Raw genomic sequence first — 23,367 nt, forward strand, 5'->3', positions numbered from 1 at the left:
ATGCTTGTTGGTTCTTTATCACAGGTGAGTTCAATTTCATAAAATTAGCCTGTAATATCGAGGAAAAATCACTTTAATACTTTAGACATGTAGTGTATTAGAAATGTTCCATCCTAATGTTCCTCCTTTTATTTATTAATTTATTTATTAAAGTGAAAACAACATAAATCAAGCTCTGCCTCTGACAAAGCAGAGTCAGCTGAGTACCCATTTGCTAAGTAACGTCTCAGAAATGAAGGTAACTGGCGAAAACTTTTAGTCATGATTTAAGACAAGCTTCTGGACCCCTAACACCCAAGCCCGGCCTGAATAATGAGACGGATGAGGCAGAGGAGCTAATATTATCTACTGTGGGAAGTGTTGTGCAGAAAGTGCTATAAACATAAGAATGTGAGGCACAGAAAATCTTTATTGCCACAGGAAGCAAGTGCACTCATCCCACCTCACCAACAGCTTTAATAGTCACAAAAATGCAGACTTCACATAATAAAGTATAACACAGACTTGGGGAGAAATGGTCCCTTGGACTATATTGGCTGTGACACTGAGGTAACCAATTGACCTTGTTCAGTGAAAATACCTCTAACACAATGAAAATCAACTAGTTATAACATCTAATTCATATATACAATTCAAATAAAAATATATATTATTTGTTTTACTGTATTGCAAGTTTAATACATTAGTGTTTACAAAATAAAAACTGTATTCTACTGAAATTTTTCTTGTGCTTCCCTCTTATCACTAAGCTTGAAAGACCAGAAAATGATGATACTTAAGGAAACTTATTTATGTATTTAAAGATGCAGTGTGTGGGGCCATGAAAGATTGATAAATATTAGCTGGAAGAGTACTGCATCTTTAAAAACTGTTGCTAATTAAAATCTACAAACTTGAACTGAAAGACACAATTAAAAAAACCCCACAAAATTTCTCAAAATAGATTAGAATACAGGAATCGTTTCATGAAACTACTGAGATACTAACCAGTGCAATGGCTAATATTGAAAACTGAACATTCTATTTAAATCATACTCATACTATTTCTACACAGTGAACAATACAACCACAATAATCAACCTCAAGCTAGCAACAAAGTTGCAAGGTCCATAAAGAGCTTCTTCAGTGGATAAAACACTATGGTACAATTAAAACAGGAAGGGAAATAGCCTTTTAATAGTATAAAAGTTGTTTACTGGTGTTTCTATTGTAAAACTAGTCTACAAATCAAAATGAAAAAGCATTATATATGTGACAGTGATCAAAGACTACAGTGCTGACATTTCATCTAACAACTGGCTGACGAATTCAGTATATAAAATATGACCACATATTTTACATAGCTAGGCTGAAGAGCTGAAGTGAAAATAAAAAACCGAGTCAATACGCTCTTCTCAGCAATACCTGGGTTTAGATGAATCTGTACTAAGTGGGTAAAGCTGGCAAATATCTTCCTCTCTTAAATCAACAGAGGAAAATGTGAATTGGCAGAAGTCATATTTGTAATTTTATCACCAGGGGTTCCAATGGGAAATTCCCATTTATAAGTAAGTACATCATTAACATTTATGCATACCCCATATATATGCACACAGCCCATTAATTAAATAGTGGGAATTAAAAACAAGGTAAAATGAATTTTAAGAAAAACGGCATTCACAAATCTAAAAGGTATACACAAAAATGAAATTGTAAAATAAATAATGAATATAGGTGTCAACTAAAACCCCCACAGAAATAAACCTGCAAATGTGGATGCACTAATTATTCAAATTTGTGATGGTTTGGGTAGGAAGACATTCCTTGGTGAGAACCATCGATTCTCTCTCTGACCCCTGTACATGAAGAAGAATTTCTAGATATAAAAGTACACTTACTCTATGATAGCCTTTGTTAACAGTCAACATCCTTATCACATTTAGGGTTAACTTACTAATAAGTCAACCTATTTAACACATCCTGAAATATCAATATTCAAATTAAGGCTTTTACATATCAGTCCACTTTTTCAAGTTCTCTGTCCAAGTAATAGCTTCCTATTTTTGTTCTATTTAAGAAGAATTATATGATGTAATCTGGGTCAACTAGAAAAGAGAAATTTTCTACTCTATTGCTCATGTTTTTTAACTTTCTGCCATTTATTTATCAATTGTGTAAATGTGTCCTGATGAAAATAATAAAAATGACAACACATGAATGACTGCTACAAATGTCCTGTTAAAGAGAATGAGTTTTTTTCAAATATTAAATCCAAAGAATTTTCCTTGGCTCAAAATGAGCATTTACTTTCCATTTTTCCAAAATCACTGCAACCTTGCCAATATCGACATCACTTTAACTTTCTTTTTGATGGTTCCAAAGATTCTAAATGCTGACATTTAATAATATTTACTCTAAATACACTTAAAGTAGACAATGAAATTTCAAGTAAAATAAACTGTATCCACATCTATGAACCAAACAGGTCTCAACATCTAGATTTCACTTTTATAAATTACACAAACATGTTGTACATTCTTAAATAATGAATGCTTACAATATTAATTTGTAAGCCTTTCCACATAAAATGACTTATACAGGAATGTGAATGGATCAATATTCTGTTAGATTGCAACACTCTCTGGATTTTCTCTTTTGTGGCTATTGTTCTGTCTTCCTGGTTTCCACAGACTACTGCACCAGTCCTTATGCTTTGGCTATGAAATCGGTTTGAGCTGAATGAGGCAACATTGGTTATTAAGGCTTATTTCTTTGATGGAGTATTATCCTTAAATCTGATGCCATTTCCAGAGGACAGGACAATCACAGCTATCTTGAATCTTCAGGCTCTGTTTTGATGACTTTCTTTTCTAAAGTAAAAGCTGAGTGAGGGTAGTCTTTTAAAATCCCAAGACTCTCTGTATAAAAATGGAAACACAAAGTGGGTTGATACTTTAATGGTTAATAAGAAATAAACTCAAACTTACAAAACAAAGTCCAAAACTCCATAGCAAACAGGATCAACTCTTCATGACTTGACAATTTCATATAAAAAATTTATATTTACAAAGCTGTAGTTAAGAGTTTGGATTCTGGATTTAAATTCCATCTCTGCCAATTACTAGGTGTATACAACTCTGGACAACTTACGTACCTCTCTAAACCTCTGTCTCTTCATCTATAAAGTGGGGACAGTATCTACAAAGGGTGGGCATGGGAGCTGAGTGAAATAATGAAATGGATGTAAAACACTTAGCATATAGGAAACATCAATTTTTATTAATGCTTGATCCAAGAGGATAAGTAAAATATATAAAATAAAACTCATCACTGATACACAACAAAGTTATTGGTTAAAATATTTACTGCCAATGAGGAAATGAGACAGAAATACACATTCCATGTTTAAATACAGAACTTTTTTAGAGTTTCTCTAGCTATAAAATATAAAATAGGGTAAAAGAAGGAAGGCTACTTTCGTAAGAAATCATTCCATGGAGTTACATGTGTACAATTATTTCAACCTCCCATAAACACTCCCATAAAATGTACTCTTCACATAAAGTACTAATACCAGTGAACATACACACTCTGAAAAGTAAGCAATACTAATAGTTTATCTGAAATTGGGTAGCTCAATTTATGAATTCACCTTCTGGACGTAAAAGGAGATTTTATATTCCAAATAAAAGTAATAAAAATAGCAGGTACTATTTATTGAATTCCTACCAGCCAGGTAATTCATATATGCCATCTTCTCTAATCGTAACTACCCTATGAGATAGGTATTATTATTTCTGTTTTACAGATAAAGCAAATGAGGGTCATGTAGTTAAGTAACTCAGTTAAGCATCAGAGGTGAAATCTGAACCCAGGTTTGTGTTAAATGGAAAGAGTATTTCTATTCAATTTTAAAAAAGAATAAAAGGTTTTCAGGCATTCCTTCTTTCTATTCTAACATAAAACCCAACCTCAACTATATCTCCATGGTAGAACACATTATGATCAATGTAATTAGAGCAAGTCTTTTATAAAGAGGAACTCAAAAGGAAAAGAAATTAGTTGAAAATATTTTTGTTTGCTTGTTTTTGTTTTTTAAAAAGCACCTTAAACAATAGATGACTTTTTCCTGTCATGGAACACAAGACTAGGAAGCAATCTTTAGAACAATTTCAACTTCTCAACCTCTCTTTGTTATATTCAAAATGGCTAGAATCAAGAAATACAAAAGCAAATTAAAAGTCAAAGCACTGATTATTATTTAGGGCTTTGGTATAATTAGTATCTGCTAGTAGGAACATGTATTGAAACTAAAGAACATAACTTTTCTTTGATGGCAACTTTTTTTAAGCAAATATATAAATTGCTCTATCTAGGTAACAGATGCAGTCAGGTTTAAACCTAATGCTTGCAAAACTACTTTTCCCATTGACTTACAATACAGTTTTAGAGCCATTTATCTGGCCTCAGCCTCCTCATTTGCAAAACTAGTGATCTGATCAAATGACTCCTAAAATTTCTTCAGTTCAAAGATTGAATGATACTAGATTCTTTCAAATGGTGCTGCTTTCTAATACTTTAACTTTGTCTAACCCACTTGACTTGAATAAAGATATGTAAGACTAATAAGGAGCTGCATGTCCTTTTGCAGAGTTTAGTTTACTTCTGATATAATGAATATCATCCCTAAAATGCATCTGCATGATGTTTCGATTTTGGTACACAAGGTTTTCTTGGTGTGAGAGTCAACATGTAGTCTATCAATTTATTATGAAAGGCTTAAAATAAAGGGCAATTACATAACTCAAATCAGCCATTTACTATTCATTAAAAAATTTTGTATAAAAGTCACCATTCATGTAATAGCTATATCAAAATAATCTATGCAATCTTGAGCTTTTTCCTATCATTCTTTAAATTATTATATTCTCAAAAAAAACAGACTATTATGACAATACACCATTTCCAGGGAGAGAAAAACTATTAACAATAACATTGTTAGCAATGATCTTTTTTGGGCATGGGGAAGTGGTAGGAGGTAGAAAGAGAAGAGAACTTAAAGATCCTTTATTCAAGTGTCAATCTGTCTAGTCATATATCACATTCTCACCTGATGAGTGGGACTTGGCCTCACTGGAATAAAGTCTACTCAGCTCCCCATCTACCACAAAATGATGGGGTTGTCTGTTCTGTAAATTAGGCATTCGGAGATTTAATGGTCTTTCTCCTAATGAAAAGAGAGAAAAAAAGCAATATGAATAAACACACAACATAGTTTTTCTTAAAAGTATGTTTTTATAAATAACTGAACATTCCTCAGGAAGAAAAGAATGAGGAAAATCAATGGGCAATAAAAAATTAAACAATAGTTGTAAAAATGTTTTAAATAATAATTTAAAGGAGGAAAATGGCAAGACATTTCATGTAAGTTCCAAGATTAACAATTCTGCCAAGACAATTTTAAGAGCTAAACGTGGGGAAGTGGATGTGGCTCAAGCAATTGGGTTCCTGTCTTATCATAAAGGAGGTCCAGGGTTCGATGCCCAGGGCCTCCTGGTGAAGGTAAGCTGGCCCTTGTGGTGAGCTGGCCCATGCAGAGTGCTGACCTGCATGGAGTGCTGCCCTGCACAGGTGGCCTACACAGAGAGCTGGTGCAGCAAGATGACACAACAAAAAGAGACACAGAGGAGAGAGAATAAGAGATGCAGTAGATCAGGGAGCTGAGGTGGCACAAGAGAATGATTGCCTCTCTCCCACTCCGGAAGGTTCCAGAATCGGTTCCTACAGTCACCTAATGAGAATACAAACAGACACAGAAGAACACACAGCGAATGGACACAGAGAGCAGACAACAGGGCAGTGGGGGTGTGGGGAGGGAGCAAATAAATAAATAAATCTTTAGGAAAAAAAAAAGCTAAACGTGGGCTAAACAAAAAACTGGGACTTTTAGTGAGCCTTCCAATTTTGGCATATAATACATCCACTCTGTAAGGCATTTTCTTGTGAGTTCAAGCATTTTACCAAGGCGTGTCATTACCTACACATTAACAAATATTAGAGAGACAGGGATGGCTTAAAACCAAATAAAAATAATTTAAAAACAAATCTCTCATGAACAATAAAAAATGTACAATACTAATACATACTGTTAATTATAGGGGGATATATGGAAAAAATATTGCAAGTGTATGCTATGGACCATAGTCAGTGGTAATAGTCAGATCATGTTCTTCCATAATCTATAACAAATGTTCCACAACAATGTAAGGTATTGGTGGAGTGGTGATGTATGGGAATTCTGCACATTATGCATGACTGTTTTGTAAGCTCACAACATCTCTAAAAAAAAAAACAAAAAGGAAAAAAAGACTATAAACAAGCTTGAGAATGTAGGCTAAATTTAAAAATTACATTAAGTAGACTAAAGAAAACTAACTAAAGGCTATAAAAAGTAGAAAATCACATTCCCACACAGAAAAAAAAAACCCCAAAAACCTATGACAAAATCCAAGAAAAAAGAGAAGCAAAGATATGGCAGAAAATAATTTATATACCAATCATCTTTGTCATAAACCTAAATCTATCAAATTTAGCAAACTGTCACCCTATACTGGATTAACCTTGCATCACAAATTAGAGTCTAAAATCTTTCATACATGCTTTTGCTTCTTAACTTTTAAGTCTATGGATGATTAGAGAAGTTACTCAAGACCTCAAATAAAAAGTTTCTGTAATTTCTGTGTATATTAAAACAGGATGAATTTTTTTCTCCTCCAGTACTCTCATATGCTGACATAGCTAATATTTTACTTCATAGTTGGAGAATGCTTAAGATGGTATTCATACTTAGAAAAAACAATATTGACATTAGTAACTTTGTTTTTTTTTTATACTAGTAACCATTCTTTAGAAAAGTATAACACATTCGCAAAAAGGTACTACATAATTACTTTTTTCCCTTGAAACAAGTATCACTATTTGAAATTAGAGTATATATTTAAATGCTTATATACTGTACATCCCCATCTGTTAGAGTAGAAGTTACAAGAAAGGTGGCATTTTTTGTCTTGTTCACTGCTGCATCTTTGTATGTGCCATACAAACATGCATGGCACATAGGAGACACTCAAAATAACTCTTTTGCTGAATGGGTGAATGGCAACTTGAGATTTTCTTCATGTGAGGACATGGAAAAATGAAATAATTTAAAAATGGCTAAAAATACTCTTAGGTTTTCTACACCTATGAGTTTAAGAGAATAACTTACAACATATACCACACAAAATATTTTCATTGGGATTGTAGGCTGATGGGAAAATGGAATCAACACACATTTTGAGTCTCTCCATTCTTACACTATCTCTTCAAATCCTGGTACTATCATAAAACTTTACAAGCAGTTACAATTTTCTTTTAGAAACCAAATGTTATAACTTCACAGTCAAATCTGTTTAGAAAAGTCTAACAAAACATAAAATTCTGATCTTTTTTTAAAACAATAAACATCTCCTGTGAATCCATTTATTTGGGAGAAATAATCTGTACTGTTTACATCTTCCATTCCCACACACCCTTTATAATACATGTAAGAGCCAACCATTGTTTGGGGATTATAAGGTAAAAAAAATACTCAAAACTAAAAATTTTAAGGAGGCATTTTTTCCTTCCTAGAAAATGGAACAACCTAAAAATTAATTTTGATAGAGAACCTATAAAATAGTGTCTACAGAACGACAAGATTTAAAAACCAACTTTTTTTTTTTCAGTTTCTCTTTGAAGTACACATACTAGTAGCAGGCTCTAAAGGTGTAAGTTGTTCTAAAGATGTACCTTGTCCGTCAGAGTTATCAGATGTCAAGCCATTAGGGCTGTGCTCTTCTGAGCTCTGCCTGTAAAGTCCTGCAGACAGTCTTCTTTCAGCATGCTGTAGTCTCTCATAGCCAGCTTGGGCGCAAAGGAACTCCATCTGCTTTGCCATCAACTTTTCAGGCTGCTAGTAAGTAAAGCAAAAATAAAATTAGTAACTAAAACATTCTAGATTCTTTAATGGTTTAAAGATGCCAATTTCAGACTCCAGCAAATATATTTAGTATTCATTAAAATTAGTTCACACTTCATGTGGTATACACTTTCCATAAATATGCATAGATGTCTATATGATGTTAAAACATAAAATGCTGGATTTTGAACAAAAGAAAAAAAAGCTTTCTTCTCAGACTTACAAGGAGAATTTTATTTCGGCTGAAGATCAAGATTTTCCAAGGTATTGTGTCCTTTCAGATTTTTTTTTTTTTTTTAAGAAATCTGAGAACAACAGCAACATCTGCTATAAACTGCTTCTAACACATATGGGTGAAAACTTGGCATTTTTATTTTAGGATTTGGCACTACACAGACTCTGATAGGACGACAGTTTGTTTGGGGGAGAAAAGGTGTAAAATGGCTGTCTACAAGAACAAGACAAACACACCTCCCACTAAAATTGAACAATATAAATTATGCAGAAAAACATCATGCCAAAGAGGAACTTCACCTTCATCATGGAATGAAACTACAGTATTTCTCACCCAATCAAAAAAAAGCATGTTTTAAAATACACACACAGTTGGCTGATATATAAATTTATCTCTGCATGTGTCTTTTAAGTTCCTGTTCTAAATTACTTATATGTGATATTTTGCCAAGGAGAGGCAAGCATCAAAATGCAGACATGAATTAGCAGCATGCTATATAAAAGAGTAGTATAAGGAACTACTATATGAAATTAGTTACAAAAAGTCCTGATTCACAATATTAAAAATCATTACTCGAAAAATATTAATTTAGAGCGTAAGTAAGATAAATATTTACCACATAAACCAACCATAACTTCATTTCATTTGAACCTGTTACTAATTAACTGATAAAATTTCAATTAAGTATCTCTGACAGGGAAAATATATTTTTCGTCAACATGAAAAAAACGAAACTTGGCAGTACTAAAGTTGACCCTGAGCAAGTCTCTAGGAAGAAGCTCAACAGGAATAAAATTTACAGTGCTTTCTAAAAAGTGGTATTTGCAGAATGTACTTTTTAAATGTTTATTTCAGTGTATACAATTAAAATAATGGCAAAAGCACTTGAAGGTACATATTCATTTAATAATTTTTCAATATACATGAATTTAAATATCTTAGTAATAGCTACAATATTACTATTACTATTTTACTGAGAACTAATACTATTTTATATCAGAGTTGTACTACACACAGCCCAGGCCCTGTGGCTATTTTCCTCATGTAGAACTGCTTCTTTGGGATTTTCTTAAATAGAGAATCTGTAACACTTCCTACAAAACTACAAAGAATAAGTAAGTAGGAAAATAATCAGATTCTTTCGAAAAACCAAATTAAGTTGTTAAATGCTATCTTGTTGACACAGCTGTGGATCAGATGACCTTTCAAAAACAACTAGAAATTCAGTCCTTAGCATCTTAGAACTGAAGTTAGTTATAACAACCATTTATTTTTTAACCTATAAATATTCTTATAAAATAAAAACTGGTGGTTAATGTTACCTGTGAGCTAAGAGCTGCAAGTTCTTCACTCTTAGCTTTAGCCTGCTGTAAGAGAGTCTGCACAGAATCCTGGAAATCTGGAAACCCATCCTGTGGGTCAAAGATTTAGTCATTTTTAAATAGTTTCTAAAAAATAAAGTAGCGACCATATTACCAAAATTTCAGAATATAAAGCAAAGTAAGCCATCTTAACAATCATGGTTAAGATCTTAATGTATGATATTTCCTTTCAGTCTATTATGATACAAATACCTTATTTTCTACAGTTGCAGCCTCAGTAAAAACATACACAGACTTCATGACCATTGATAATAATGGTTATATAGAATTTCATAGAGTGGTTCAAATATTTAACCACTATCATCACATTAGCCATAGAGATTCTTTTCCTAATTTTTGATTATTATGAAAGACATTGCAAGAATATTTTCATGTTTAAATAGCATTTTCCATAGTCTGGACTATTCAATACAATAGATTCCCAGAAGCAGAATTACTACAAAGGAATGAACATTTTCCTGTCCCTTGATATATACTGCCAAAGGGCCTTTACTAGTTCACCATAAACAATGTAAGACACCTCCCTCACCACTGAGTATTGTTAATAAAATTTTTCAATTATCTATATTTTATTGTTTTGATAGTCAAAATTTTAAATTTTACATATTATAGTCATATATACTATTATTTTGTGATTTATTCTTGTATTTGTCAGTTGGAGGAGTGCTGATGCAAAGTACCAGAACTCTGGCTACCAAGCTCTGATCTCACCCTCCAAGTACCTTGCAGTGACTGCCACACGTTACCCAATCTTTGGGTTAGAGTCTTAACCTCCCTAGTACAGTGAAGTAAAGACAGGCCCAAACCTCTCAGAGCAACGAGTTAGCAACATGGCCTTCGCTAATCAATGGGGGACAGGCCCACCCCTCTCAGACCTATGGGGTGGTGATCTTAACCTCCCTAATCCTTGGGGAATGAATGTGCTCCACCCTCTCTGTACCCTGGGGTGGCAAAACTCTCCCTTAACCGCAGGCAGGAACGTCAACTGCCAGGGCAAATCCACCTTCTGTGTACACATGGATGGGGTTCCTTTCTTGGCCTGAGGAAACATCTTAATTCCAGACCCCAGCTTCCAAGGTTTTCCTCTTAAAGTTGTTTCCCCTTCAATCCCCCCTGCCATGTCCCTTTTATTCCAGGCTGACAGCAATTTTGTTAATATAGTTCTCTCAAAAAGTTTGTTAATTTAGCATGCATGAAGCAGGGGTCTAAGCCATCAGACAAGACTTTCCACAAGTCTTTCCTAGATAACTGCATCTTCAATTCTGATTTACAAGTTCCATGTTTAGTTAAGTCCCCTAATGGGGCACTATCATCTGGAGGCTTGATTTCCAGAGACTTGGAATATTCAGAATCAGTTTCTGGTTTCATTGTGCCAAACAATTCAATTCTCAGCTTATTTCTCTTGTCTAATATTTTACTTTAAGTTGCAAGGAGAAGCCAAGTCACATTCTCTGAGTTTACTTTGGAAAGTTCTTCAGCTAAATGCCAAGGCTGACCATTTTCAAATTTTGTCTTCCAGAAAACATCAGGAATTAATCTTGCTAAGTTCTCTGCAACTTTAAAACACAGATCAACTTTCCGCCAGTTTCCAATAATAGTGGCACCCTTTATTTCTAAGTTCTCACAAAAAGTCTCATTAGAGTCCATATTCCTATCAACAGTCTCTTCAAAGCCATCTAGGACTTTCCCATCAAGCATGTCACAATTCCTCCAAAAATATCCCTTACCATTTATAAAATCGTTCCAGCATTTTGGTATTTACAAAACTATGACCCCACTCCTGGTACCAAATTCTGTATTAGTGAACCAGAGGGGTGCAGCTGCGAAGTACCAGAAAACTGTTGGGTTTATATTTGGGGTAGAAGCTTACATTTATAGTCCATAAAGCAAAAGTTACTTCCTTCAACAAAGTCTGTTGCCATGTGTTGGAGCAAGATGGCTGCCAATGTCTGCTAGGGTTCAGCTTCCCTCTTCTTCTCAAAGCTCAATGGTCCCAGCTTCTTCCAGTATCAATGTGGGCTCTTCTTTCTCCCTGGGTTTGGTCCTCTCTGGGCTCAGCTGCTCTGTTCTCTTCACAAAGTCAGTTGTAGACTATCAGGCTCTCTCTCTTCCCGGGGCCTCTGCTGTGTCTATGGAGCCATCTCTACTCCTCTGTGTTCCTCTCCTGTATGTTGACTTTTCAGGGCTCCGGCATCCAAAACTCTACTCTCTGCTCTGCCATTGCGTTTTCTCTGCATTGATGTCCCACTGATGTGGCCCAATCAAAGCCCTAATTACAATTTAATCAAGTAGAAGTGAAACCTATGAATCCAATCCAATCTAATATGCCCAGTGAACAGACCAGTTCACAAATATTATCCAGTATCTATTTTTTGGAATTCAAAAACAGTATCAAACTGTCACAATTTTTTTTAAAAAAAAGATTGATTGATTGATTTCTCTTCCCTTTCCCTGCCCCGGTTGTCTGTTCTCTGTGTCTATTTGCTGCATCGTCTTCTTTGTCCGCTTCTGTTGTTGTCAGCAGCACAGGAATCTGTGTTTCTTTTTTTGCGTCATCTTGTTGTGTCAGCTCTCCATGTGGGCAGTGCCATTCTAAGGCAGGATGCACTTTCTGTCTCACTGGGCGGCTCTCCTTACGGGGCACACTCCTTGCGCGTGGGGCTCCCCTACGCGGGGGACGCCCCTGCATGGCAGTGCACTCCTTGCACGCATCAGCACTGCACATGGGACAGCTCCACACGGCTCAAGGAGGCCCGGGGTTTGAACCGCGGACCTTCCATGTGGTAGACGGATGCCCTAACCACTGGGCCAAGTCCGCTTCCCAAACTGCCACAATCTAATTGCTATAAAATTTCAAAAGCCATTCTACTTTAGAGATTTGATAAAATTCAAATCTACCCTCTAAAACTACTAAACTTGATTTTATTGTTTATTTTAAAAATTTAATTCTAATCCACCAGGAATTTATTTCAGTATATGAAATGTAGTAAAGAACCAAACTAAACTTTTTTTGAAGTGCTACCTAATAACCCCAACCTCAAGTTTTGATTGTTGATTTGTGATTTTTCCTTTATCATATCTAAAGCAGTAGAGTGCTTTAGAATTCAAAAGACCTGAACTCACATTCTAATTCCACCATTTACTAGCTATGTGACACTGGATGATTAACAACCTTTTAGAACCTCAGTTTCCTCCTATGTAAAATAAGGATAAATAAGCCTATCAATTAGGGTTTTTATGAGTACCTAAGTCTTCAGCACCTCTACCCCTGAACAATAATTCAATTTATATTATTTCCACTTTATATTTTAATATAGATTAGTGCTAATTCCCTTACTACTTGTTCAAATATTTTCTTTCTCCTGTTTATTCCTCCAGATCAACTTTGTTATAACTACAAAACATCATGAGAAAGTTGTTTTAGTAATGTACTGAAATCTATTAAAGGTATCCTCACAGAAATTTAACCTCCAAAACATAAAATTCCCTCATCCTTTATTTAATAAGCTATATATATTTATAGCAGAGGATGAATCATCAAAAACCAAAGTTCCTACAATAAAATAACCAAAAAAAAGATGCAAGTAAGTAGCAATTAAATATTTTACTTTATTTGAGATGTAAGATGTGGTTCAAAAATTTTTTTCCCCATTAGGGTCCTTTGAAATAATTATTTCTACACTGTAAAACCAATGTTTATTTCTTAAGTAATTTGTTAACCAAAATTTATTTCTTAAGTAATAATTCATTTCTTAAGTAATAATTCATTTCCTTTTCTTTCATGAATAAATTCATCAAAGACATATGAAATAACAATTAAAATCCAAAAGCAAATATATTTGACATCTTGAGATAGTCTTACATAGCTTTATAATGGGCTAATATACAATCAGCAATCTTAATATATTGAAAATAGTCTCCTTTCTACGCACCTAAACCAAAAACCTCTAAGCTTGGAGAAATATATAGAACATAATCATTAACTAAGTTAGAATGACCTTTATACAAGTACACACAGTTTAAGTCTAAATGAAAAGTTCACCTTTTCTTAGCCATTCCCTTTTCCTCCCAAGAATTTATTTATACTTTAAAAATCCAACTTTCTTTTTACTAAATACCCCTTTTAAATTCTAAAGTTCAACGAGGCATGCTAATAGAAGACTTAGAGTAACAACATCAATAACAGCTATCATTTTTTTTCAGAAGGCTACAATGTACCAGTTCCTGATTATGTTCTGTTTTATATACATTACCTCACTTAATCCACATCACAAACAACCCTGGGTTTCCCATATTTTATAACTACAGGAACTGGCTTCAAAGCTAATGCTCAATCCATAAAAGCCTAGAGTATACCACCTTTATAAAACTCACAATAAATACAGCCACTTCTCTGACAGTTGAATTTCTTAAATTGAACTGACTTTAAGTCTACTATTTACATTGAGTTCAAAATACAATTCTGCCACTTATTTGCTAAGATATTGGGCAGATTATTTCATCCTTGTGTCTCAGTTTCCTCATCTGTAATATGAGTCATTTTAAAGATGTGAAAAATTCATGAAAAATACTTATCACATTGTTCGGCACATAGAAATTACCTAATAAATGTTTGTTACTGATATTTACTAAGTTCACCCCAAAAGCTACCAATTTAATTAGACAGAGCATGTCATAGTAACTTATAATATCTCTATAATATGGGAGGGGGAGATGGTGGTGGGATGTGGAGGAAAAGATAAATTTTGGGGATATTCACATTGTGTAGACATCTTAAGAGAATGAGGGACTAGACGGTTAACACTAAAACCAGCTATGCTGGTGGGGAATTGTTTTAGTGAAAACACTGGAAATCTGGAAACATCTGTTTATTCATTAAACAAAGTACGTGTAACAGGTTCCACAGACTGTACTGAGGATTCAATGGTAAAGACAACAGATATGGTTCCTCCCCTCTTGACAAACAGTCCTGAGAATGAAATGGACAAGCAGATCCAGATGCAGAGCAGAGGGCACTGTGTCAGGTTAGAGCTTCTCAGAGGGCATGATATCTAGGTTGAGACTGTACAAGAGTTCTCTACGAAAAGAGAGCAGCTTATACAAAGGCCTGGAGGCAAAAGGGAACATGAAACACTCTAGAAGCTGGAAAATATTTACTAAAGCTAAAATAGGGAATTCACTAAGAAAGAGGGAGTGCTGAGAGAAGCTGTAAGGTTATCAGGGGCCAGATTCTGTGAGGCCTTATAAGCCAGGTTAATTTTAGATTTTATATATTAAATGCAAAGGAAAACCACTAGAAAGGTCTTAGGCAGGGAAAAAACTACGTGGATCTGTATTTTAGAAAGCCCAAATTAAAAGCAATGGGACTAATGGACTGGGGAAGGGGCCATATGGAGACTGGTTAGAAGGTTATGGTGAAGAGAGACAACGGTGGCCTAGCCCTGACAAGTAACAGATGGGACACAAATAAATGAATTCCTGAAATACAGCTTAGGCAACTGGGAATTTAGTGGTTAATATTTACTAGGAGAAGAACTCAGGACACCAGGAGGTTTGGGGGAGAGGGCAGAAAGTAGATGAATTCAACAGGGCAGTCTGATCTGCTAAATAAGCAGATTCGTTTAGATAAGCCTAGAGGGAGGTGTTCTGGGTTTGAAGCTCAGGGCAAGATGTGGGCGGGAGGCTTAGACTGAAGAGTTATCAGCTCATGGTCAGGCCTTGAGGAAGGACACTGAATGGGCAAAGTGGGCCCAGGTCAGAACCCGCAAGAGCTCCAATCTCTTAAGTTTTTGAAGGAGCTTGTTAAAGGAAGAGGGAGTATTCTAGTCTTATAATAACCAAATAGTCAGTGATCTTTCCGCCAAGACTGCAAATGAGTAGGTCAGTCATTCTGATTTTCTCCCACAATCTTTGCAGCTCATCTTGGATTGAAAACTGAGTAGCTATCACTTCATGACATATAAGTAGTTTTAAGGTACACAAAATATATGACTTAGAAATAAAAGTAAGAAACTGGTCCCTTTCATATTATGTTTGGTACAGGACTTTTGTTTAGATGGCTCTCAAGCTTTATTTCCCAGGCACCAGCTATAGAATGGTATGGGCAATTTATCTCCATGTCATAATCTCGGCTGTTCCCATTAATCACAGTGTCCCCTTGCTGGCAGACTCTGAGCACTGAGAAAATAAAAGATACAGGGTGGGATGCTGTTTATGACCTAATTACTCTCCACCCCCATTTTTTCTCATCCTTTCTACCAACCACTAACCAGCAAGTTGCTTTAAAGTCACTGCTAAGCTGTCTCTAAAGTGACTTCTTATAGTAGATGTTCTCAGTCCCACATGTGCATTTCTTTTCTACTCACACTTTCTATATGAATAGCAGATTATAATGCTTCTGTTTTCCTGATCCAGAGAAGAGTCTACATCAAATTAGACAAGCTTTCTTTTTAACAAGCTCAGTTAACAGCGTAGGTGGATATCTGACCCTTTCCCTCCCTGCTTCCTCACTCTCCCAACCGCACCCCCCACTGGAACTGCTAGCAGATGTTTCCTTTAAATTTTTCTTCTTCAAGTCCCAATGCTCTGACATTTTGGTCTCTATTAACAAACTTCATTGCTTTCATCCAGTTACCTCTGAATGCTTTGCACTCTCAGCCTACACAGGATCCAGAATGCTGTCATCTCCCATCTCTCCACCTAGTCTACAGCAATTTCACTGAATAAAGAAAACTTACACATGAGATGAGAACAGTTAACTGTCCAATTAGTGTACAACCATGGCCAATCCAGAGACTGGTAGTTTTATACTGCCATTCATGCTAACAGGAGTGAAGGAAAAAAGGTATCTCACTGTTTTTTATAGCTATGGTACTATGCAAATGCTCATTAACATTCAGGGAGGTAGTACAACTTTGAAGTTTAGGAGTCAGATCTAGATCTGAAGCCTTGGCTATGCCACTGGATGGCAATGTGGCAACTTGAACAAGTTACTGAACCTCTCTGGGTTTCTATTTCCTTGGCTATAAAATGGAGATCACAAAGCTTTCATATAGCATAGACAAAAACAAATGCTTAGAATGCCCTGACACATAAAAGATTCAATAAAAAGTGGTTATTATTGTTTTACTGTTGCTTCAGAACTAGATTTGGGGTCTCTGATGAAAAAGACAAGAATAAGTGCAATCCATTTTAATTTTAGCTGAAAATGGTTTCACATAGAGGGGTGTATACCAGGGAGGCAAGCTATTCATCTAACCTGGCAGGAGAGAGTATTCTCAAACCTCACTAACACACAGAATTGATGAGGTGCTTTCCCTAGAGGCTTCACTCCAAAGGCAGGCTCCCCCCTAAAAACTCTCAAGCTATCAGGCTATTTTTTTTTCTATGTCTAGCTGATGTATTCTAGGAGTTAAAGAAATAAAATTCAAAATCTCTGTTTTTTAATGTCTTTTATGCCCTGTAAGGAGGAGCAGTATTTAAGGGCAGAGACTATCCTGAGCACTTTTTTTTTAAAAACCATAATTTCTCAAGGACTTTATTTCGTAAGTCCTTGCAAATATCCAAATTTCTTACTGTAGCAAAACATTTCATCTCTCAGTACACTAACTGGCATATTAAGTCAGAAAAAGTATCACTAAAACAACTGTATACTTTAAGCTTTTACGTTTTCATGTACATGGAACGTGGTTTCATGGTCACTAACCTGAGTCTCCTAATCATAAGCCAAACAAATAATTTATTCTTTAAATAGACCAATTTCCATTCAGTGTATATACTTTTTATGTTGCCTCTTTCCTTCTTTTTTTTATAGCTTATTTCTTTTTTATTTTAGTAACTTTATTTCAATATAGTTAACTGATTTCCTTTGTAATTTTTTTTACTTTTTAAAAAAATACATATTTTTATTATCTTTTTTTAAAGATACATAGATCACACAAAATGTTACATTAAAAAAATATAGGAAAGTAGACTTGGCCCAGTGGTTAGGGCATCCATCTACCATGTGAGAGGTCCACAGTTCAAACCCCGGGCTTCCTTGAGCCGTGTGGAACTGGCCCACGCGCAGTGCTGATGTGCGCAAGGAGTGCCCTGCCACGCAGGTGTCCCCCATGTAGGGGAGCCCCATGCGCAAGGAGTGCACCCCATAAAGAGAGCCGCTCAGTGCAAAAGAAAGTGCAGCCTGCCCAGGAATGGCACTGCACACACGGAGAGCTGACACAACAAGATAACGCAACAAAAAGAAACACAGATTCCCGTGTCGCTGACAACAGAAGCGGACAAAGAAGAACATGCAGCAAATAGACAAGAGAACAGACAACTGGTGTGGGGGCAGGGAAGGGGAGAAAAACAAAATAAATAAATAAATCTTTAAAAATATATATATAAGAGGTTCCCATACACCCCACTCCCCACACTCCTCCCACATCAACAACTTCTTTCATTAGTGTGGTACATTCATTGCATTTGATGAATACATTTTAGAGCACTCCTACACAGCATGGCTGAGCACTTTTATTTAATGTATACACTGATATTAAACAAACAACAAGTAACTAGCTAACTATTGTTAAGGGGAAATAAGACTACTAAATAATCAGAGCTTTCCAGGGAGAAAAATCCAACAAATATTTTAAAACTTCATTGCAGCCAACTCTTCATGTACGGATCAGGAAAAAATAGTATTCCACACACACAAAAAAACATTACGACTGAACAAAGCACTAGTTAAATTATTGTATCGTAATGCACTGATAATGGCATCCAAGAAAATGTTTCTCTCTTGCTTACATGTTTAATTATTCTGACATTTCATCTGTATTATCTATTGGACACTAACCTTTTTTTTCCTTGTTGTAAAAAGAATCTTTTTAAGAAGGAAAAATGTCAGCAACTTCACATATATGCTTATTGGTTATTATCAAAGATTTTGGAAAAATAAAAATGAAAAGAGAAAAAAACTGTCTTAATTTGGGTCTAGTAACTAGGAATCTGTGATACTTTACAATGGGCTAAGCTTAAGCTTACCGTTATATTATTTTCTTTTAACAGAGAATTATTGGGAAACAGATGTGGCTCAAGCGACTGTGCTCCCACCTATCACATGGGAAGTCACTGGTTCAAATCCCCATGCCTTCTAAAAGAAGACAGTGAGCTGCTGTGATGGGCAGGCATGGCCAACTGACACAACAAGAGACACAAGAAGAAAAAACATAATGAGACACACAAAGTGGGGAGCAGAGGTTCCCAGTGCCTCCTAAAGAACAGAAAGCTGACGTGATGGGCAGGTATGGTGAGCTGATGCAACAAGATGATGCAACAAGAGACGCAAGGAGGAAAAACATAATGAGAGATACAACAGAGCAGGTGTAGCAGTTTGATACAGATATGAATTCCAAAAATAGATATTGGATTATGTTTGTAAACTTATCTGTACCTGGGTATGATTAAATTATGATTAGAGCTTTGATTGGGCCATATCAGTAAGAGTGTTGAGCCCCCACCCCTTGGTGGATGAGGACTCACAGATAAAAGGCATGGCAAAGGACAGAGTTGGGGCTTTTTGATGCTGGAGGTTTTTGATATTTGAGTTCTGATGTTGGAGTTTGATGCTGACATTTTAAGCTGGAGCCCCAGGAAGTAAGCACACAGAGGAAAAAGCAAGCCAGCCCCAGGAAGAGAGGAAACCTGAGTCCAGAGAGAAGCAAGCCCTAGGAAGAGAGGAACCCTGAGCCCCGAGAGAAGCAAGACCAGGGAAGAGTGGAACCCAGGAAGCCTGAACCCTGACAGATGTTGGCAGCCATCTTGCTCCAACAGATGAAAACAGACTTTGGTGAGGGAAGTAACTTATGCTTTATGGCCTGGTATCTGTAAGCTCCTAGCCCAAATACCCTTTTATAAAAGCCAACAGATTTCTGGTATTTTGCATCAGCACCCCTTTGGCTGACTAATACTGCAGGGAACAGAGTTGGCTGAAGCAATGAGGTGCCTCCCTCCCACATCAGAGGTCCCAGGTTTGGCTCCCAGTGCCTCCTAAAGAAACAAGGAAGACAAACAGACACAGCAAGTGAGAAACAACAAGGGAGTGGGGAGAAATAAATAAAATAAACTTTTTTAAAAAATAGAGAATTATTAACCTAAGAATCACAAAACAATAGCTTTCAACCAAAAATAGGAGACAAAGTATGTTTAAAGAACTCTAAAATCATTCTGGTTTTATTTATGAGATCTTTTGTGTTAATCACCTATTCTGGACAAACTGGTCTACTCATTGTTCTCTAAACACACCTAATATTTCCTATCTGTGTGCCTTTGCCCATGCTAATCTAGCTTTATAATGCCACCTTCAACCCCACATTCCCACCTTCTGAAACCCACCCTTCTTTTAAAATCCAGTTCAAACTATGCCTCCACAATGGAGCTTCCCCTAATCTTCTCAAGCGAGAAATTCTTCCTCTCTTCTGTAGCTACATAAGAAGTGGATGTAAACAAAGACCTAATACTTATTAATTTCTTTTTAATAACTAGTATTAAAGTGAAATGTGGCAAGTATTCGTACTTAATAGTATTTAACTGCAATTAACTGAGAGATCCTTGAGAGCAGGGACGTTAACTTCTTTGTTTTAGAGTCCTTATTGTGCTTATTATAAATTATCACCACAGATAATATTCACTAAATATCTGCTGAATTAAAACTATGCTGAATTAAAACTATGACTAAGAACTATTACACGCCCAGTGGTTAGGGCGTCCGTCTACCATATGGGAGGTCCGTGGTTCAAACCCCGGGCCTCCTTGACCCATGTGGAGCTGGCCATGCGCAGTGCTGATGCGCGCAAGGAGTGCCTTGCCACGCAAGGGTGTCCCCCGCGTGGGGGAGCCCCACGCACAAGGAGTGCGCCCGTGAGGAAAGCTGCCCAGCATGAAAAGAAAGAGCAGCCTGCCCAGGAATGGCGCCACCCACACTTCCCGCACCGCTGATGACAACAGAAGCGGACAAAGAAACAAGACGCAGCAAATAGACACCAAGAACAGACAACCAGGGGAGGGGGGGAAATTAAATAAATAAATAAATCTTAAAAAAAAAAAAAAAAAGAACTATTACACTAGTGAAAGGTCTTCCTAAGGGCTAGAGGGAGTAGAAAGCCTTTACAGTCAATACTGTCTCAGTATCAGCTTCCAGACCAAATGAACAATTTCAGATTTGAAATCGAGTACACTGCCAAAGAATTTGGACGATATTCGCCCAATACTGTAAATTTTGCAAAGGATAACACAATATAGATGTGCGGTATATACACATACACATAACACATACACAAACTTTGAAAGAGATATTGATGTGTAATATTTAAAAGTGCTTTTAAATACTATGCAAAAAATAAAGCAAAATTAAAAACAAACAAATCAATAAGAAAAGCAAACCACTGTTCTGAAGTTCAAAGCCAAAGCCCATATTTATTTTGGGGGGGTTGGATCAAGAATGTAGTGTCTATAAAAGCATTTAAAGATGCCTGGGGCTGACTAATTACTTGTATTTTAGAAAGGTTTAGAATTGCTATTCAAAGGAAATAGAAACACTGATTACCTTACCTCGGAATCCAGAACTGTTCAAACAACAAACTAACTATATAGAACTATTATTCAACACTTTGGGCTATTAAAAAGAAACTCAACACACTGAACTAGATACAAGAAATGATATGCCTAAATTTTATTAATAGACGAGGACCTCGGAGGGAAGCAGAAAGCTTTATCAAAACAGTGTAACCAGGGGGAAAAAACCTGCAGCTCAAACAATACATGAAACTATGATCACAAATGCCTATGTTTAATGGTGATCACTAGAGACAGACAAAAATGAAAAGTGGGGTTTAAATGTGAAAGCAGCCTGAACCGTGATCACAAGAGCTAGTTATGAAAGAGAAGGCTAGCACCTGACTACATTTTCTGGTTACTGGGTAAGTTTTGTACCTTCTTTCTTTTAAATCCTCCAGTGGCACATGACTTCTTAGTAGTTTCTATGTGTATCTACCTTCCTTTTCAGTGGTAGTCACAAACAACTAAATCCACAGGCTCCTCTCTTACCCATTATCTTGAGATGCAATAGGATAAAACCATTTCACTACTTCAGTTATCAATGCGGCTTTTTAGATACTTACAACAAAAAATTTGTTGAATGGTATCTGAGACTAATTCATCTTAAATATTATTTCAAAATATCAATAAGGTCCAAGATAAATAAAAGCACACTTTTTAAAAAAAGTGCCCTTTTTGGACAAAATATTTCTTCTCCTTGTGAACCACTGCTTTAGACAAAAGTTTTTAGTAGTCAAAGATGCTAGTCTATAGCCATTTGTTATTTCATCCAACAGATTTTTTTTAAGTACCTTTTTTTTGAGGTACCGGGCCCAGGGACTGAACTCAAAGATAACCTCATATGTGGAAAGAGTGATCAACCACTGAGCCACACTGGCTTCCCTGAGTTGTTTTTTTTTGTTTGTTTGCTTTGTCTGTTTTTTTTCGTTTGTTTGTTTTTAGGAAGCACCAGGAACTGAACCTGGGACCTCCCATGTGGGAAGCAGGCACTCAACCACCTGAGCCACATTCACTCCCATAAATATTTTTTTAAAAGTACAAGGAACTATCCCTGATGAAGATGGTAGAGTGAGATGCTTCAGGGCCCCATTCCCCCACAGAATTTGAACAACCAGCCAGCACTGGCAGAAACATCTTTCTGAAAGCTCCAGAAAATATCTAAAAAACAGGGAGTTTTAACCTTTTTGTTCCATGGACCCCTTTGTCAGTCAGGTGAAAACCACGGGCGCCTTACTAAGTCCACACTATATTGTGTATTAATATATATCACACCTGCACCAACATGTCTCCACAAGAATAATGGGGTTTTTTTGGAATTTCAGTTAAAGCTCATGTTAAGAACCTCTGATTTAAAGGACTGCAATAACAGGGCAAGTGCCAAATCAAGAAAAAGGTAACTAAAATTAGTAGGATCTCCTGGCATTTTGGCTGACCCCACATGTAGCAGGCAGTTCACAGAGCTCTTCTACAGACTGCTGAGGGAGAGCAGCCAAACGGCTGCCTGGAGCAAGGGATTGCTGACAGTAGGATATACGGTGCATTTGCCGGGATCATGAGAAAATTGTTTGCTAAGAAGGGGACATGTGGAACCTATAAATGGGGGAATTCCTTGGGCCACACACACATGCCCAAGATAGGATATATGGGTTTAAAGGACCAGGAAGATCCCTATGCTTTGGCCTAGAGCTGTTCTCTAAACTCATATGGAGGGAAGCAGATTTGGCCCAATGGATAGGGCGTCTGCCTACCACATGGGAGGTCCAAGGTTCAAACCCAGGACCTCCTGACCCACGTGATGAGCTGGCCCACGCACAGAGCTGATGCTCTGTGCAAGGAGTACTGTCACGCAGGTGTGTCCCCCACGTAGGGGAGCCCCATGGGCAAGGAGTGCACCCCATAAGGAGAGTCATCCAGCGCAAAAAAAGTGCAGCCTGCCCAGGAATGGTACCACACACGGAAAGCTGACACAGCAAGATGACACAACAAAGAGAGACACAGATTCTGGGTGCCGCTGACAAAAATACAAATGGACACAGAGGAACACACAGCAAATGGACACAGAGAGCAGACAACTGGGGGGGGGGGCGGGGAAGGGGAGAGAAATAAATAAACAAACTCATATGGACAAGCTCTGAAGGACAGCACTCACACAGGTCAATCTACAAAGACTGGGG

At 36.6% G+C, this 23,367-nt stretch overlaps 1 protein-coding gene across 2 annotated transcripts in view; it reads right to left on the reverse strand.

Annotated features, from left to right (window-relative positions):
- Positions 1 to 389: 389 nt before the first annotated feature.
- NAB1 (NGFI-A binding protein 1) overlaps positions 390 to 23,367 on the reverse strand; it is a 48,258-nt gene continuing 25,280 nt past the window's right edge. Inside the window, exons 5-8 of one of the 2 annotated variants that reach the window (XM_023587125.3) lie at positions 9,536 to 9,625; positions 7,810 to 7,969; positions 5,090 to 5,206; positions 390 to 2,897 (exon numbers count right to left, since the gene is read on the reverse strand). In XM_023587125.3, coding sequence (XP_023442893.1) covers positions 2,809 to 2,897; positions 5,090 to 5,206; positions 7,810 to 7,969; positions 9,536 to 9,625 — 456 coding nt within the window. In that variant the 3' untranslated portion in view covers positions 390 to 2,808. Of the gene's footprint in view, positions 2,898 to 5,089; positions 5,207 to 7,809; positions 7,973 to 9,535; positions 9,626 to 23,367 lie in introns of both variants that reach the window. The other variant, XM_004452562.4, reaches the window with a different exon arrangement.

The sequence above is a fragment of the Dasypus novemcinctus genome, chromosome 7, assembly GCF_030445035.2.
Source record: "Dasypus novemcinctus isolate mDasNov1 chromosome 7, mDasNov1.1.hap2, whole genome shotgun sequence".
Classification (NCBI taxonomy): Eukaryota; Metazoa; Chordata; class Mammalia; order Cingulata; family Dasypodidae; genus Dasypus; species Dasypus novemcinctus.